This window comes from Micromys minutus (genome assembly GCF_963924665.1).
Source record: "Micromys minutus genome assembly, chromosome: 7".
Classification (NCBI taxonomy): domain Eukaryota; kingdom Metazoa; phylum Chordata; class Mammalia; order Rodentia; family Muridae; genus Micromys; species Micromys minutus.
In genome coordinates this window covers 70,603,777-70,622,566 of record NC_137976.1, presented here as the reverse complement: position 1 = coordinate 70,622,566, position 18,790 = coordinate 70,603,777, and the positions used below count along the sequence as shown (strand labels likewise).

Sequence of the window (18,790 nt, the reverse complement as noted above, 5' to 3'; positions counted from 1 at the left end):
CAGAACTCAAAGAGATACTAATAAATAATATGAAGAGCTTGGCTGTTGAACAGTGGGTAAGACTTGCAATGTTAGAGTACTGACCATTGAGATGCTTGGCTCTATTAAGTGCTGCCTTCCTGATGCCTGATCTCAAGGACCATCTTTAGACCTGGATCAGGCCAAGAGTGGTATCACATACCTGTAATCTCAGCACTTGGGAGGGGGGCAGAAGCTCATGGTTCTTTGTGATTTCATGGCCAACTTTGCTACATAGTGAGACAACACCCCTATCTTGGGTCAGTGAGCTACTCCAGTGGTTAACCTGAGTGCGAGTCTCAGAACCCACATAGGGTAGAAGAAGAGGGCTGACTCCACAAAGATGTCTACTTTGATATGCATTCATTTGAATGATAACAGGTCATGAGGTGGACACAAAGTGATCAGAAGTTCAAGATCATCCTCAGCTACAGATAAGAACTTGAGGCCAGCTTGAATATATGAGAACCTGTCTCATAGAAAGAAAAATCTTAAGTGCCCACAATGCCATGTCTCTGTTTTATGAGTGGGAGAAATAGGAAAAGATTCCAGAATTCAATATTAGGCAAGACAGACAGTGCCAAAGACATGTGTGGGACCCAGGGGCTCTTAATCTCCTAAATCAGATGCAGACATCTGTCAACCAGTCAAACTCATGCTGAGTGGGACCATTACCAGCAACCGGTGTTTTCCCATGCAACACGGTATCCCAGTGGACCAGATGCCGACCAGCCAGATAGCTGCAGGAAGCTTTTACACTGTGAACCAGAGTTAAGGCAGGTACAGACTCTCTGTGGAGCACTACACAGGGACTTGGTATTCAGAGTAAGGCAAGTGAGCCTTAGGTATAGGTCACCTTCATCCTTAACAGCCCTGTCAGGTTGATGAACGGCTTGTGTTATATATTCTGTTGTGTGGAGGCAGAAGAGAAAATGAACAATACTAGGGCATCTATGCTGTCCCATGGGGTAATTTATTCCCATCCTAAGTAAGAAAACCTGCCAAGAAACATGACTTACCCTTGGTAGAATTCTAGAAATATCAGACTAGAAGAGAGTACTTCATAAAAGTAAGCACATTTTCAAAGGCCTAACATGGTTCACCAGTGGAGAGTCCTGACAGTTTTCCAGTTTATAGCTCTGGGTTCCAGAGAGAAACCCCAAAGGCTTATTGTGTATAAAGGTGACCTCCTTTGGTGACCAATGCAAAGACATTCAGTCATCTGTAAAGGCCCAGCTCAAACCAGGAACTAACTAACAGAAACTAATCAAACACAGTTCCTTGACCTCCAGGAGCTTAGAGTACAAGGTGGGAGAGAGATGTGTCAAGTATAGTAGGAGCCGAGCAAAGAAATATCCTGAGAGGCAGGAAGGAAAAGTATCCTAGAAGGTGGGCTGACCTGGAGCTCAACAGATGCTAGAATTTACCAACTGAAAATCGAAGGGCATTCCTTCCAAATGAAATACCAACTTGGAGAATATTTAGAAATGTGAAATGTGTAGGATGGTTGGATTATAAATAGTAGGACCATAATATAATTCTTATCTGGTATCAGTAATAAAAGAGTGCATTACTGTCTGCTGTCATTTCTAAAGTCAACAGTACAAATTCCCATAAAACACTTACATTTTAGGAAAGTATCACATACAAAAAATAGCGACTGACCCAATCTTACTATGTAGCTTTAATTGCAATTCTCATTGGCTAGATTTACAGTACTCAGCACGGATTTATCCTCTGTTGAGCAGGACTCAAGTCCAATTAGGTGGTTGTCAGTTACCCTCAAAATAAATGTGCCACTATTGCACCGTTGGGAATGTTACACAGAGCCGGTCATTCTGGGTTATAAGTTTCACAGCTGAGTAGGACTATTACTTGCTCTTCTTCTTGGCAGCTTGCAGAGCACCTTAAGATATGAGAGATAGTCCTCGGGGAAGCCTCCAGATCAGTTCCACTCAATTCATCAAACAAAATGTTTGCTGTCCTCAGTGATCAAGCCTTACCTTCAGGTTCTTGTAGGCAACCAAGGGCAACAGCAATGGCTTATTTTGTTTTAGGAGTCTCTTGACCTCCCCTCCCACCCCCTAGGAAGGTTTACTATGACCGACAATGAGATTTTTGTTAGTCCTTGGCTCTTGAGGGGAGCATTATCACCCCAAGTGGTGTAAAAAATTAGACACTATTAAAATTTTCAAGGGCTGGAGGGATGGCTCAGTGGTTAAGAGCACTGACTGCTCTTCCAGAGGTCCTGAGTTCAGTTCTCAGCTACCACATGGTGGATCACAACCATCTGTAATGGGATCTGATGCCCTCTTCTGGTGTGTCTGAAGACAGCTGCAGTGTACTCATATGTATATATATATAAATAAAAAGAAAAGTCCTGCATTGCTGCTGTCTTTGGCTTTGACTAGCCTTTAAAAAATATCAGCAGGGTCTCATTGTGTAGTTTCTGGCTGGCTTAGAACTCACTGTGTAGACCAGGCTAGCCTTGAACACACAGAGATCCACTTGCTTGTGTCTCCTAATTTAATCCCAAATGTTGGAATTGAAAGTATGGGTCACGATGCCTGGCTTAGGCACCTTTACGTATTGATTCATTTCATTCTTAAGTGTTCTTACAAGAGAAACTTTTTGTACTTCACATAGGCAGAACCAGGCTGAGTTTAGGTAGTTTACCGAAACCACACAGCTGATACATGGCAGAATTTGTTTCTAATATCATGTTTCTAAAGTTTGAATTTCTTCCATCTTTCCAAGTTTTTAATTTCAAAACAATGTATACCTACAAAATAACTTGAAATACAGACTCAACAACTTTTCATATACTCTTCATTTGGACTCATCAGCTTTTTGAAAAACTGTTTTAGGGCACAATTTCCAATTCATCTCCAACACACTGATTGGTATGTGATTGCTGATTGTATATATAATATATATGTAATGAAATATATATACTATATATTTATATACTATACATATAGTAAGTACCCTATATATGTATGTTTGTATCTCAATATCTGGATAGAAGTCATAGAAACAGAGGACTAAAGCAAACATAAAAATGTATGGCTGGGCTGGAGAGATGGCTCAGCGGTTAAGAACACTGACTGTTCTTCCCGAGGTCCTGAGTTCAATTCCCAGCAACCACATGGTGGCTCACAACCGTCTGGGATCAGATGCCCTCTTCTGGTCTGTCTGAAGACAGCTGCAAATGTACTCATGTGCAAAAATAAGTAAATAAATCTTTAAAAAAAGAAAAGAAAAGAAAATGTATGGCTAACCTGAAGACAGAATAGACAGAGGAGCTATGTTGGTTGTCCAATCTCTCTCCTAAGACCGAAGAGGTCATTGACAGTGGAAATGTATGGTTATGCCTAGAATTCAAGATCTGTATGCAAAAGTGATCGGTTTTAATAACAAGTAGCAGTAGTTCATGTCTGTAATCCCAGAACTCCCCAGGCAGAGTCAGGACTATTAGGTTAACGTTATTCTCTGCTAAAAAGTAAGTCCGAGGCTAACCTGGGCTAATTAAATAAATAAACTTCAGATAGTATCACTCATCTTCAGGTGGGGGGAATGTTTGGCGGTTACTATTACACACTAGTAGTGAGGTTAGACATAATTGCACTCAAGTCACACAGACCCGGTAAAGACTTTTGAAGAGTTTTGAGTTGATAGAAATCTGCAGAGGACTAAAGCAAGCATGCAAATGTATGGACGTCCTGTCTTCAGGATGCCCTTCTCATCGAACCATGCATGCAGCTATGGTGAAGCTACGGGAGAGCTAGGCATCTCCACAGTCAGACCACTCTTACAAGTACAGAGACACCATAAACAAACACTAGTTGCTCCGGCTAGAAGGCGGAACAGTAATTCCCGGCCTGCCTCAAGAGGGCGGGACTCGGGATCCACCGGGCGTTTCCGGTGCGCGCGTGGCAATCTGGGAAAAGGGGCGGTGCGAGCAGGTGCGCGCGCAGCAGGCCGGCAGTAGTGGCGGAGATGGAGGAGGGTGGACGAGACAAGACACCCGTGCAGTCCCAACAACCCTCAGGGACAGCCCCCAGCGGCGCGGACGAGAAGTCGAGCGGCAAGGAGCGACGGGATGCCGGGGAAAAAGACAAAGAGCAGGAGTTGGTGAGACGCAACCTGGGGAGCCCGAGGAGGAGGCCTTGGGCTGAGTCACTGCTGGCTTGAAGGCCTTGGGCCCGACTCCCTATTGCCCACCGCACCGGGGAGACTCAGAATGGGGCGACCTTGTCTTTATGCCTTCCCCGCCCCATTACGCACCGCCACTCTCTGCCACTCTCTGAGGCCCTCACCACCACATCGCGGGTCTTGGCTCTTTTCTAGAATGGCTTCCAAGCAGAGAGAGTCTGCCTGGTTCAAAGGTAGACAGCCTTCCCAGCAATGCTGCGTCTCTCTCCCGCTGCCTCTTCTTGCCCATAGACATTCACATTCTTCACCTTTCCCGGGGTGAGTGGGAGAATATGATTCGGGTTCTTTCTTTTGATGAGCTTCTTCCCTAACCCTCCAGTCTGAGGAGGACAAACAGCTTCAAGATGAACTGGAGATGCTCGTGGAACGACTGGGGGTGAGTCAAGATGTTACTTCAGGGAGAATGTAGTTGGATGTTCCCTATTTGTTTACTCTATTTCATTTTGAGGCAACAATTAGATACTACATATTAGATATTATGATAATTTGAGGGAAAAGAGTTACAAAGGATATTTAGATGCTGTCATGTGTCTCGGGTAATTTACAGGGGTTGAGGAATCATGGAATAGGAGCTAGTTATGTCTTCGAGCAAAGCATTGTATGTGTGGGTTATGATGTGGAGATATATGACCCCTTTTGATCTGAGCACTAACATCCCCTATCAGGAGAAGGATACATCCCTATACCGACCAGCTCTGGAGGAGCTGAGAAGACAGATCCGCTCTTCTACAACTTCCATGACTTCAGTACCCAAGCCTCTCAAATTTCTTCGTCCACATTATGGCAAACTGAAGGAAATCTATGAGAACATGGCCCCTGGGGAGAATAAGGTAATTCAGAATATTGCAGGAGGGAGGGAGTGTTTGTCCAGTTGAATAATTCCTTTTTAAACTATAAAACAGGAACCATGGTAAGTCACTGAAACCTAGTGGACCTCACTAAGTGGAAAGTTCATCATAATGAGACTATGAGTCTCTAGAAGAGAAGCCTGTAAATGCTTCTCAGCTTCCTAGAAGTTTCTGCTTCATTATACCTTAAGATTATACCTCTGGCTGGAGAGATGAGAGACTGTTCTTCCAGAGGTTCTGAGTTCAATTCCCAGCAACCACATGGTGGCTCACAACCATCTGTAATGGGATCTGATGCCCTCTTCTTGTGTATCCTAAGACAGCTACAGTGTACTCATAAAATGAAATAAACAAATCTTGAGGAAGAAAAAAGATTGTACTTTAGCATGAAGTGTTTCTGATTTAACTTAGAAATTTTATATTGTGTGCACGTGTGTGTATACACATGCCTGTATACATACATGTACATAGGTGTCACATGCCTAGAGACCTTTGGTGTTTATAGTTGGTTTTAGGATTTGAACTCTGATCTTCATGAGCATGCAGGAAATCCTCTTAAGTCTTCTCTAGCCATTCTAGCTGCCCTCAAACTCGCTATGTGACCTAGACTGAGCTTCAGTTTATGGCTCTTCTCCTCCTGCCTCAGCTCTGGAATGCTGGGGTTATAGGCATAAGCTAGTAAACCTGGCTTTCTGAAGTTTATATTTAATGTCCCTACTCCCTCTTCTGTCCCGTGTACACTCATTCCTTTTATGTGTAAAAGCCCACAGTTCAGTCACATTTTTCCAGTTGGTACAACTGTCATCCAAAACCTTTAATTTGTAGTGAATTTTGAGTAGCCTCCTAATTGACTTGCTTTTTTCATTGAGTCCTACCCATTTATCTCTCTATCATACTGCAGTTACAGTGATCTTTCTAGGGCATGGAAATTTTTATTAAAATTTAATTTATAATTATTCAAGTAAAATATTTAAATTATAAAATCAATGGTACATAATAAAAGTAAAATTTGTTTTTAAATAAAATATTAACTTTTTTATATTCATGTAGACGAACATCTTGCCTCCCTGATGTATATCCTGTGCATATAGTGTCTGTGTGGGCCAGAGACTGGGGTTATATCCCCTGGAACTGGAGTTAAATTGTTGTGAACCCTCGTGTGGGTACTGGGAACTGAACTCAGGTCATCTGCAAGAGCAGCTTGTTTTTGTAACAGTTGAGTCTGTTTTTCAGACCCATAGATTATGCTTTTTTTTTTTTTTTATTGAACCTTTTAGTAGTTTATTATTGCAGTTAAAAATTACACTGGGTGTAGTGAATAGTTGTAATCCCAGCCACTCAGGACCTTTTAAGTCTAGAATGTTGAGGGAAACTAGGCAATGTGATGTAATGAGAGTGTGATGTAATGAGGAGTCTTTTTTGATTCCCCCATTGTTCGTCACTCCTGAGTTAGGTGAACTTCAGAGGCAGCTATCAACACCTAGCATGGAATTTTCCATATAGACTAGTATATAATGAACTTTATTGGTGAATTTTGCAGACAGTGATCTTGATTCTGGAACGGTAAATGCTATTTTCTTTACAGTGTTTTGCTGCTGACATCATCTCTGTTTTGGCCATGACCATGAGTGGTGAGCGGGAGTGCCTCAAGTATCGGCTAGTGGGCTCCCAGGAAGAATTGGCATCATGGGGTCATGAGTATGTCAGGTAAGGCATTTTCTTTCTTTCTTAAAAAAAATTTTTATTAGCTACTCTGTATTTACATTTGAGATGTTATCCCAGGCTTTTTTTTTTTTTTTTCCTGTAGACATCTGGCAGGAGAAGTGGCTAAGGAGTGGCAGGAACTGGATGATGCAGAGAAAGCACAGCGGGAGCCATTGCTTACCTTGGTGAAGGAGATCATCCCCTACAACATGGCTCACAATGCAGAGCACGAGGCTTGTGACCTGCTCATGGAGATTGAGCAGGTAGATATGCTGGAGAAGGACATTGATGAGAATGCGTACTCCAAGGTCTGCCTCTATCTCACCAGGTGAGTGAGCACAGGAGAGCAGGGCCTGGCCTCCGCAGCACTTGTCTCCCAGGGAGTCTTAGGCTTGCTTCCTGAAGACACACACTTTGTGTTTCTGCAGTAATCCTGGAATGTAGAACATTACCTTCCATATATAGCATTCAGTGTATATACTTGGGAAAGAATTTAAATAACTTAAATGAATTGCACTTTCTGAAATTGTACTACTTTCGACTTTGTAGTTGTGTGAATTATGTACCAGAACCTGAGAACTCTGCCCTCCTGCGCTGTGCCTTGGGCGTGTTCCGAAAGTTCGGCCGTTTCCCTGAAGCTCTGAGATTGGCACTGATGCTCAATGACATGGAACTGGTAGAAGACATTTTCACCTCCTGCAAGGATGTGTATGTAGAGAAATTGGCAAAGGGAGAGATGAGTCTGTGTATGTGTTTTGTGTGAAAATCAGAGACTTAGCAGTTTCTGATAAAACCATGGAGACTTTTGTGTCCCCTGGTGGCTGAGAGTGAGCGGGTGTGATGGCTTCTCCCACAGGGTGGTCCAGAAGCAAATGGCATTCATGCTGGGACGGCATGGAGTGTTCCTGGAGCTGAGTGAAGACGTAGAGGAATATGAAGACCTTACAGAAATCATGTCCAATGTCCAGCTCAATAGCAACTTCTTGGCCTTAGCTCGGGAGGTGAGGGTCTCCTCTTGCCCTGAAGGGTTTTGGTTGAAGTTCTGTCTGTCATTTTACCTCCCTGACTAATACCTTTCAATAGACTCCCTGGTTAAAGTTGCTATTCAGTGGGATAGCAGAAGGGACAGCTAGGGGAGTACTGGGGAAGCAGTTGTGACCCTCTGGCTTCTCTTCAGCTGGATATCATGGAGCCCAAGGTGCCTGATGACATCTACAAAACCCACCTAGAGAATAACAGTGAGTAGCTCTGTGTGGGCTTTGGAGGGACTGTTGACTGTTCCAGTTGTTTTGGGATAACAGTTTAGATAACCCACTTCCAATCCTTATGAACTGTTGGACATAGATGAAGGATCTAACTTAATATCAGAGACTGACCTGGGTGGTGGAGGCGCATGCCTTTGATCCCAGCACTTGGGAGAGGCAGAGGTAAGTGGATCTTTTGATTCAGTTTGAGGCTAACTTGATCTACAAAGCAAGTTCTAGTACAGCCAGGACTACACAAAGAAACCATGTCATAAAAAAACAAGAACAATTTTTGGGGGGGGGGGATCAGAGACTTTTCTACCATGCTGTGTTCCTTTCCTATCATGTCCTATGCTAAATGCTTTTCTCCGTTGTAAAGGGTTTGGTGGCAGTGGCTCTCAAGTGGATTCTGCTCGAATGAACCTGGCCTCCTCTTTTGTGAATGGCTTTGTGAACGCAGCCTTTGGTCAAGATAAACTGCTGACTGATGATGGCAACAAGTGGCTTTACAAGAACAAGGACCATGGTATAGTTTCTTCTGTTCTGTCTCTGTGTGTGTGTGTCATACAGTCAGCTGTAACCTGAGAGGGATCCCCAGTAGTATCCAGAGGAGCCTTTATAAGTTTCTCTGGGGTGATCCTTAAAGCTCATGGTCTTCCTTGTCATAGGGATGTTAAGTGCTGCTGCGTCCCTTGGAATGATTTTGCTGTGGGATGTGGATGGTGGCCTCACCCAGATTGACAAGTATCTGTACTCCTCTGAGGACTACATCAAGGTTAGTCTGGGCAAAGCTTATTCATCGGGGACTTTTTCTTCTTGTATTCTAGGGCCTCCTTTTTATTAAGGAGGTATCTTAGTTACTTTCCGTTGCTGTGAAGAGGCACCATGACAAGGCAACTTAAACAGAAATTATTTAATTGAGGGCTTCTTTACAGTTTTAGAGGGTAGTCCATGACTATTATGGTAGGGAACATGACATGACAGCAGACAGACATGGTGCTGGAGCAAAAGCCAAGAGCTCACACCTGCAATTTGGAAGCAGAGACAGAGACTGGGCCTGGTGTTAGCTTCTGAAACCTCAAAGGGCACCCCTAGTGACACATCTCCTCCAATAAGACTGCACAGAACAGTTCTACCAAGTAGGGACCAAGGCTTCAAATACATGAGCTTATGGGGACTATTCTCATTCAGACCACCATATGAGGCATGTCCAGTTTGTCATTCTAGGTAAAGTGCCACAGAAACTCCCCTATTGTGCTTAGAAGCAAAGAGGGTCGACGGCCTAAAGAGTCTGCTTGTTCGTTGCAGTCGGGAGCTCTCCTTGCCTGTGGTATCGTGAATTCTGGGGTCCGGAATGAGTGTGACCCTGCCCTGGCACTGCTCTCAGACTATGTTCTCCATAACAGCAATACCATGAGACTTGGCTCCATCTTTGGGTAAGGCTTCCTGCTGCTCTTTCCTTATCTGCTGTTTTTATTTTTCCTGAAAGAAGGTTTCTCTGGGAAGCCTCAGCTGTCCTGGAACTCTCTCTGTAGATTAGGCTGACCTAGAACTCAGAGATTGGCCTGCCTCTGCTTCCCAAGTGCTGGGATTAAAGGTCCTTGCTTATTTATTTTTAAATTGCTATTTTTCCAAGACTGCTTCTCTTTTTGTTGATGCCTAGCTTATAAACTCCGGAGAAGATATTGCCAAAGACTGTCATGTGCCATTGAGTAATCTGGCTCTTGAGGAATGTGTTAGTGACCAGTTCTGTTTTTGTTCTTCCTTGCTGTGTCCCTGAGTAAGTGTTGGGACTTTTATCTCCTGACTTTTTAGACTAGGCTTGGCCTATGCTGGCTCTAATCGGGAAGATGTTCTAACACTGCTGCTACCCGTAATGGGAGATTCCAAGTCCAGCATGGAGGTGAGTTGTTGATGTCTAGTGGAAAAGGTAGGGGGTGGTGTGTTGGGCTGGTGGGACATCTCAATAAAATCTCTTAGAAGTGCAATTTCAAGCTGTGTGTGATGGCTCATGTCTGTAATCTCAGTGCTTGGGGAACTGAGGCAGGAAGATTTCCGTGAGTTCCAGCCTAGGCTGCAGAATAATCCTTTACGCTCACCTTCCCCATTCCTCACCAAAGAAAGGGGGCTAGGGGAGACACTGGAATTTGAAGCCCTGATGAAAGTTGGTGTTGTACTGTTCTGAGTTCTATTGTCTGAAACCCCAGTCCAGCCACACAGACTGTGGAGGAGAAGCCAATGGAAGTGAGGGCAGTCAGCTGCCAGGCTCTTCATCTAACAAAGCAGCGTCCTAGTGGGAAGCACATGGGAGAATACACTGGACACTTGAGCAGCAAGCAAGGGAGCGAAGAGGGAGGAGCCAGGGTGCCACTATTTCCTTCCCTTCTTTCCCACTGTTCCCTAATGTTCTCAAAGGCATATGAGTACACTATTGCTCTCAGAGGGCATCAGATCCCATTACAGATGGTTGTGAGCCACCATGTGGTTGCTGGGAACTGAACATAGGTCCTCTGGAAGAGCAGTCAGTGCTCTTAACCACTGAGCCATCTCTCCAGCCCCCCCCCCCCCCCCAAGTTCAAATCTTGGATTTCCATTTATAAGCAGAAGATACTGAATAAGTAACTCAATCTCTGGGCTTCACTTTTCCCATTGCCTGTTTTGTGGAGTTATGAGGACTGTTTAGGAGCATGCAAAGCAATGGCTGTTGAGGTTGCAGTCAAGCCTCATGACTACATGCTGGCAGGACAGAGTCCTTTACCCTTAACTTGTGTGCTATGTGTATGCACATGCTAAATAAATAAATGTAATAACACTTTAAAAGTATGCAAATGGGTTAGCATAGTGCCTGACATAGGTAAGTACTCGCTGATTTTACAGATGTCAGTTGCCCATTCGGAAGAATAACTTAGAGTATATCAGAAGAATTAGGTTTTTGAATGAAGATACTAAGTAAGCATTGTAATATCTTAACTGTGGTTGGGTATGGTAGCATACATTTTGAATCCAGCACCCAGAGGCAAAGGCAGGCAGATCTCTGATTTTCTAGGCTAACACATACTACATAGTGAGATCCTGTCTCAAAGACAGAAAGGAAAATGTTACTGTGTTTGTGTTAACTTGTATTTCAAGGTAGCAGGCGTGACAGCTCTAGCTTGTGGAATGATAGCAGTGGGGTCTTGCAATGGAGATGTCACTTCGACCATCCTTCAGACCATCATGGAGAAATCTGAGACTGAGCTCAAGGATACCTATGCTCGTTGGCTTCCACTTGGCCTGGGCCTCAATCACTTGGGTGAGGAAATGTTTATCAAAGGGCTGACAGAATTGGATAAAGTTGGAAGGTTTAAGTATCAGACTGAGCTGGATACAAGCCAGTGTCCTTTGACCCTTTAATCTCCTGTAGGAAAGGGCGAAGCTATTGAAGCGATCCTGGCTGCCCTGGAGGTTGTGTCAGAGCCATTCCGCAGTTTTGCCAACACTCTGGTGGATGTATGTGCCTATGCAGGTCTGTGCCATACCCAGCAACTCCACTTCTCTCTTGGTCCTTCTCTTCTCTGGTTGTTTCTTCCTTGTCTTTCATTCTGCTCTTTAGATTTTTAAGGCTTCTTGTGCTTACAAAGTAAGTTTTACTTGATGCCTTCTCATTTTCTTTCCTCCCTCTCGCTTCCCCACTGTAGGCTCTGGGAATGTGCTGAAGGTTCAGCAGCTCCTCCACATCTGTAGTGAGCACTTTGACTCTAAGGAAAAGGAAGAGGACAAAGACAAGAAGGAAAAGAAGGACAAGGACAAGAAGGAAGCCCCAGCTGACATGGGAGCACATCAGGTGTGGGCCAGCAGGCACTCTGAAAAAGAAACTTGTAGATAGGAGAGGCAGGACAGAGTTGAGCTTTGTTTTGGCCTCTGCTCCTCCCCTGGATACTGTCACCAGTCAGAATAGCAGAACTGAGTTTTGTCCATGAGGGACAAGGTGGTCCCTGTAGGATATAGCTCTTATTAGATGAGCCTTGGGTGACTTCGTTTTTGTTCCTGGACCTTACTGTGTTCTTGTGCCTCTTGAACTGCAGGGGGTAGCTGTTCTGGGGATCGCTCTTATTGCTATGGGGGAAGAGATTGGTGCAGAGATGGCATTGCGAACTTTTGGTCATTTGGTGAGTAGCCCACAGTATACTAGAATATGGGGGTGGTGGGTGCTGGGGTTTAAACCTAGAACCTTATGCATATGTGGAAGTGATTCACCACCGCACTATACCTTACCCCTGGCTAATTCTGGTTTTGGTGGCTTTTATTTGCCATACATGCTTGTGTGTAAATGCATAGAGATGTCAACATTCTATTGCTGTGAAGAAATACCAAGGCCACGGCAACTCTTAGAAAGGAAAATATGTAATTAGGGTTGGCTTACAGTTCAAAGTTTAGTCATCGTGGTATCATGTAGGCAGATGTGGTGCTAGAACAGTGGTTCTCAACCCTCATACTGTAGTGATCCCCAGCTGTAAAGTGATTTTCATTGCTACTTCATAACTATACTTTTGCTACTGTTCTGAATTAGGTTTTCTGATGGCCTTAGGGGACCCCTATGAAAGGGTTGTTCAACCCCCAGAAAGGGTCAAGACCTATAGATTGAGAACTACTATGCTAGACAGCTGAAGTTTTGTATCCAGATCTGTGGGCAGCAGGCAGAGATAGATAGGCCTAAGTTGGGCTTCTGAACTCCAAAGCCCCACCCTACTGATACACTTCCTTCAACAAAGCCAGACCTCAAATAATGCCATTCCCTAATAACCAAGTCTTATGGGGGTTATTTCTGTTCAAACCACTGGTCTCTTATATTTCTCCTGAGTGCACCAGACTAGCTGGTCCAAGAGCTTCCAGAGATTCTCCGCTCCTGTTTTCTAACAGAAGCACTAGGATGGCAGGCGTTGGTTGGTTTTAGGGGTTTAACTTCAGGCCCTCATGCTTACACAGCAAGCAGATTTACCCAGTGAACTATCTCCACCTGAGCTTGTCTCTACCTCTTTTCCCATGCTATTTTATTTATTTTTATCACCAGCTGAGATATGGGGAGCCTACCCTCCGTCGGGCTGTACCTTTAGCACTGGCACTAATCTCTGTTTCAAATCCACGACTCAACATCCTGGATACTCTAAGCAAATTCTCTCATGATGCTGATCCAGAAGTTTCCTATAACTCCATTTTTGCTATGGGCATGGTGGGCAGTGGTAAGTACTGGAAAAAGATCTTGAACCGGCTGGAAGATTCACGGTTATTTTTCTAAGTTTCTGTAATGTTTCCTATTTCTAGGTACCAATAATGCCCGCCTGGCTGCAATGTTACGTCAGTTAGCTCAATATCATGCCAAGGACCCCAATAACCTCTTCATGGTGCGCTTGGCACAGGTAAAGAATAGATGTCTCCTTTTTCAGGTGTGGCAGCAGCAATATCTGGTGGTGTAGGAGGGCCTAGGAAAGAAGATGGGACTGGGTTGTCAGATTTTTGTTGCCTGAGAAGGAACATGTCTCCTCAGATATGACTCTCACTTATTAACACTTTGGGTTTTTTGTCTTATTTTGCAGGGTCTGACACATTTAGGGAAGGGCACACTTACCCTCTGTCCCTACCACAGTGATCGGCAGCTCATGAGTCAAGTAGCTGTGGCAGGACTGCTCACCGTGCTGGTTTCTTTCCTGGATGTTCGAAACAGTGAGTTTCTGTCAGAAACAGTACATGGTGCACATTATACCCTGATTTGCCCCTATCAGGGCCACCATGGCAATTTAAGATCAAAACCCCAACTTTTCTAGGTTCATTGGGCTTATGGGAGGTCTTATGAAACTTTAATTTCTCACACTTTTGATCTGGCCCAAAAGATTTCAAGATTAATTTACTCCTAAGTGACTAGGAAAAATGATTTTTCAGGTCTTAGGGGTGTGGGCAGAGAATGGTAGCAGTATCTTGGGTTAGTAGTGGAGTTTACAACAAACAAGGTTTGTCGTTGGTTAAGAACACCGACTGCTCTTCCTGAGGGTCCTGAGTTCAAATCCCAGCAACCACATGGTGGCTCACACCATTCACAATGTGATCTGATGCCCCCGTCTGGTGTGTCTACATAAAATTAATAAATATAAAAAGATAGTTTAGTGGGTCAGTGCTGCGAAGGGTTCCTAAAGTTCAGGCCAAGCGTGGCTCATTGTCTACAACTTGTGTTGTTTGTGCTCTTCCCTTAGTCATTCTGGGCAAATCTCACTACGTGTTGTATGGGCTGGTGGCCGCCATGCAGCCTCGGATGCTGGTCACGTTTGACGAGGAGCTGCGACCATTGCCAGTTTCTGTCCGTGTGGGTCAGGTGAGGAGTTTGGTAGTTTGAGAAGGAGGCTCAGGGTATATCATAGTACTTGGACAATGTGTATACAGTCCTATTTCACAGACTGGTGTGGGCAGCGATGGGGACCATGGATATTGCTTCACCCATTTCTGAAATCCTCTATTTTATTTTATTTTTTTTAATCCCACAGGCAGTGGATGTAGTGGGCCAGGCTGGGAAGCCAAAAACGATCACAGGGTTCCAGACTCATACAACTCCAGTGTTGCTGGCCCATGGGGAACGGGCAGAATTGGCCACTGAGGAGTTTCTTCCTGTCACCCCCATTCTGGAAGGTTTTGTTATTCTTCGGAAGAACCCCAACTATGATCTTTGAAAAATAGCTAATATTTGAGACCCTGGCTGCAGCTGGTTTTGTTAGCAGGCTGTACTGCCCAACCAGGGTGGATACTGTTCCAGATCTTTGGGGGAATTGTTACCTCCTGTTGTTTTGTTACTGAGTAAGATAACTTTGTTGAATAAAGACCTTTATCCCCAAGGTCTCTGTCTGTTGACTGGGTGTTATGGTCTGGGGATAGACTGGAGAATGGAGAGGATGTGAGAAAGCATTGTTCAGAGTAACACTGAGCCTAAAAGAAACTAAGCTCACTAAAGTCCGTAAGAAGTTGAAAGATTTCATGGATTTTTAAAAATGATTTATTTATTCTTATTTTATGTGCATTGGTGCTTTCCCTGCATGTATGTCTGTGTGAGGGTGTCAGATGCCCTCGGACTGAAGTCATAAAGCTGTGAACTGCCATGTGGGTACTGGGAATAGGTCCTCTGGAAGAGCAGCCAGAGCTCTTATCTGCTGACCCATTTTCCTATGTGTAGACAATGCTGGTCTCAAACTCCAGGGAGTTGCCTGCCTCTGCATGCAAGTGCTTAGATTCTTTCTTTCTTTATTTATTTTTGATTGGTTGGTGGGTGTTTTTGTTTTCTGTTTGTTTCTTGAGACAGAGTTTCTCTGTATAGCCCTAGGCTGTCCTGGAACTCCCTCTATAGGCCAGTCTGGCCTCAGATCTGCCTTTCTCTGCCTGAAGTCATGCACTACCACTACCTTGCTGATATTGAAGGGCTTTTACTATCTAAGTCTGGCCTTGAAATTGATAACTTCTTTCACATCAGAATGTTGAGATTACAGGCTATGCACCACACACCCAACTTGAATCTTCTAGAGGATTCATCTATATATATATATATATTTGCACATAAAGGTTTTTGTTGTTGTTTTTGTTTTTAAAGATAATTTTGGGCTGGAGAGATGGCTCAGAGGATAAGAGCACTGACTGCTCTTACAGAGGTCCTGAGTTCAATTCCCAGCAATTACATGGTGGTTCACAACCATCTGTGATAGGATCTGATGCTCTCTTCTGGTGTGTCTGAAGATAGCGACAAAGTACTCACATACATAAAATAAATATTTGAAAATATTTACTTATCTAATGTATGTGAGTACACTGTCGCTTTCTTCAGACACACCAGACTAGGGCATTTGATCCATCACAGATGGTTGTGAACCATCGTGTAGTTGCTGGGAACTTAACTCAGGACCTCTGCAAGAGCAGCCAGTGCTCTTAACTTTTGAGCCATATCTCCAGCCCCAACACAAACTATTCTAACTAACCTTCAAAGGATTTTGTGTACTCCTCCAAGCATCTGACCCTGGCTAAAGATGCTCAAGAATGTGTACTCCCACTTCTTTCTAACTTGATAACACGTCCTGAGAACTTAGGAGGCTGCTTCTCGAGAGATCTGGTCTTGTTAGTATCTCTGCTTGATTTTAGCCTCAGTTATAGGAATGAGGGGCAACTTACTCCTGGGAAGATAATTGTTCCAGATGAACAGCACTAATTCTGCCTGTGACTAGTACAAGTCGTACACTCCTCAGGGACCTGGTACCCTGTAGATTTGTGCATGTCTAGCAGCAGGAATAGCACGTGGTTCTACCAAATAATCATAGGTAATGTTTATCCAGCACTTAACCTTGAATTAGCCTCTGAATAGTGTCTGGTACTAAGTAAATGCTATAGATGTTGGAAGAATAACTTGTTTGTGTTTCTGAAACTGCTACAATTTCAGAGGTGAGTATAGTTTTTGGCAGAGGCCGATGACTTGCTCACTGCCACAGGAGAGGTAGAGACCAAGATTGGGGTCTGAAGTATGTCTTTCTCATGCCCTTAGTCTTTATGGTAATATGTGTCTAGGATTTAAAACTTGGCCTTCATGGTATGTGTGTGTGTAGTTTTTTTGTTTTGTTTTGTTTTTTTGAGGTAGGATCTCTATATAGATTTGTCCTGAGAATCCCTGTATAGACCAGGCTCAAACTCACAGAGATTGGCAGTGCCTTTTTGAGTACTGGGATTAAAGATGTGTACTACAACACTTGATTTTTTTTTTTAAATTTTATGTATAGATGTTTTGTTTGGATGTGTGTGTAGTGACCAGAAGTTACTGGGTCTCCTGGAACTAGATTTTCAGAGGTTATAAGCTGTTCTTTGAGTTTAGGGAATCATGCCCAGGTTGTCTAGAAGAGCAACCAGTACTTTGAAGCACTGAGCCATCTCCCATTGTTCCTGTAACTCAGGATCTTAGCTGGGGAAGCAACAGCAACTTTGGGTGTTCTCAGTCATCACTTTGCTCTCATTTGGCCCACCGTGTGAAAGGCTTAAGTCTTGGATATCAGGAAGCCCGTTGTGCCCCTTCAGTGTAACTGCTGTCTGAAAGAGCCTCTGTTACTGTCTAATAGTGATCTAATTAGGTGCCTTACCTGATTTTTAGATGTAGGAACAATAAGTTATGGCACTGGGAGGCAAAGGCAGACTGTCTTCTGCTTTCCAGACCAGCCTGTTTGCATATTTGAGATCTTTTCTCAAGAAGGGGAGATGGGGATCTGGTATGGGGGCTAGTGGTGTATCCAGTTGTAGAGTGCTTTTCTTGCATGCATGGAAGCCTGGGTTCAATCCTCAGCATTTCATAAATTCATAAATCAGGTGAGGTGGTACCTAGAAGCAGTCATCCTTGTCTACATACTGAGTTTGAGACTATTCTGAGCTAGAAGAGACCCTGTCTCAAAAAAAAAAAAAAAAAAAAAAAAAAAAAACAGGGCCAGCAGCAAGTAAAGCCACTTAACCAAACCTGATGACCTCAGCTTGACATTATCTAGACCTGTAACAATACAAAGAAAACAAACTATTAGCAGTTGTCTGCTGACCCTCACATACACATGCATTCCCCAGCACACACACACATAAAGTTTTAAATAAGCATAATCCAGAGGTGTGTTGGTTTATATCTGTAATCCCAGCACTTAGAAAACGGAGGCATAAGGATTTCTAAGGTTTCAAAGTGAGCCTGGTCTACAGAGTGAACTCTTGTTCCCATCCCCTGAATTATGCAACAAAAAGTCACATGAAAACAATTTTGTTTGTGTTGTGATCAGTATTGTGCTGGAATGTGAGCAGAGGTACTTGGTATCACTGAGATGGCCTAAGGCCAAAGTCAGGTGTTATGAGCCCAGCTACTTGTGAGTCTGACAGAAGGTTCAAAAAGAGCTGGTGGCGGCACCTTTAATCCAAACACTGGGAGGCAGAAGCTAGTAGATCTGAGTTCAAGGCCAGCTTTGTCTACAGAATGAGTCCAAGAAGCTAAGGCTACATAGAGAAACCCTCTTCTCCCCAACCTACCTGCCCCCCAAAGAAAACTGAGGTTGTAGCTCAATGGAGTATTTGCCTTTGAATGCAAAAGTCCTTAGTACCCAATAATGCTTCCCCCCAAAAGAAAAAAAGTGCCTAAGTACCTTGATTGGGTAGAGAAGCCTGGGGGTAGGAGAAAGAAAGATGGACATGCAGAAGCAAAGAGCGTAGGTCATGGTTTGGAGTAGCAGAAGCTCCACATGCCCATCTGATGCTCCCTGAAGTCCTGAAGAGGACTTTGTGTTTTCTGGAACTGGGACCAAGTACTCAAATATATGAGCCTATAAAGCTCTTCTCATTTCAAAACCACCACAGTGAACAACAACATATTTGGGGCGAAGTTGGGGTCCATTGATTAAGGACCAATGATGGTCATTCTGAGAATATATGTGGGGGTGTTAGGATGTGAATGTTTTTTAAGTAGTACCTGTTTTAAGACGTTCAAGAGCAGTGTCTGGTTAATGAACTGAGAGAGTTATCAGGTACATAGCAAGTGATTTTTATTTACTAGTTTGTTTAGGAAAAAAGCCAGTAGAGAAGGGAGCCCTATGTGACAAGAGTCAGCGAATACAGCAAAAAGTCACAAAGCACTGCAGTTTTACCTTGGTTCATTACACAAGTGTGTATTTTGTATTCGGTAGCATAATGATGGACTTTACTTTATTGCCACCCTCACTAGGTCACCAGTTCTGTGATATAATGCATACC

The 18,790-nt window shown here is 43.8% G+C and overlaps 1 protein-coding gene across 1 annotated transcript; it reads left to right on the top strand.

Annotated features, from left to right (window-relative positions):
* The first annotated feature begins 3,980 nt into the window (after positions 1 to 3,980).
* Positions 3,981 to 14,879, top strand: PSMD2 (proteasome 26S subunit ubiquitin receptor, non-ATPase 2). The gene is made up of 21 exons (XM_080918933.1): positions 3,981 to 4,152; positions 4,553 to 4,609; positions 4,899 to 5,063; positions 6,667 to 6,788; positions 6,889 to 7,113; positions 7,335 to 7,493; positions 7,642 to 7,786; positions 7,963 to 8,023; positions 8,409 to 8,555; positions 8,698 to 8,804; positions 9,338 to 9,465; positions 9,845 to 9,932; positions 11,159 to 11,321; positions 11,433 to 11,534; positions 11,707 to 11,852; positions 12,094 to 12,177; positions 13,080 to 13,248; positions 13,331 to 13,425; positions 13,603 to 13,729; positions 14,254 to 14,372; positions 14,542 to 14,879. Exons 1-21 carry the CDS (start codon positions 4,018 to 4,020, stop codon positions 14,722 to 14,724), a joined length of 2,727 nt encoding a protein of 908 aa, XP_080775059.1. The 5' UTR covers positions 3,981 to 4,017; the 3' UTR covers positions 14,725 to 14,879.
* Positions 14,880 to 18,790: the final 3,911 nt, after the last annotated feature.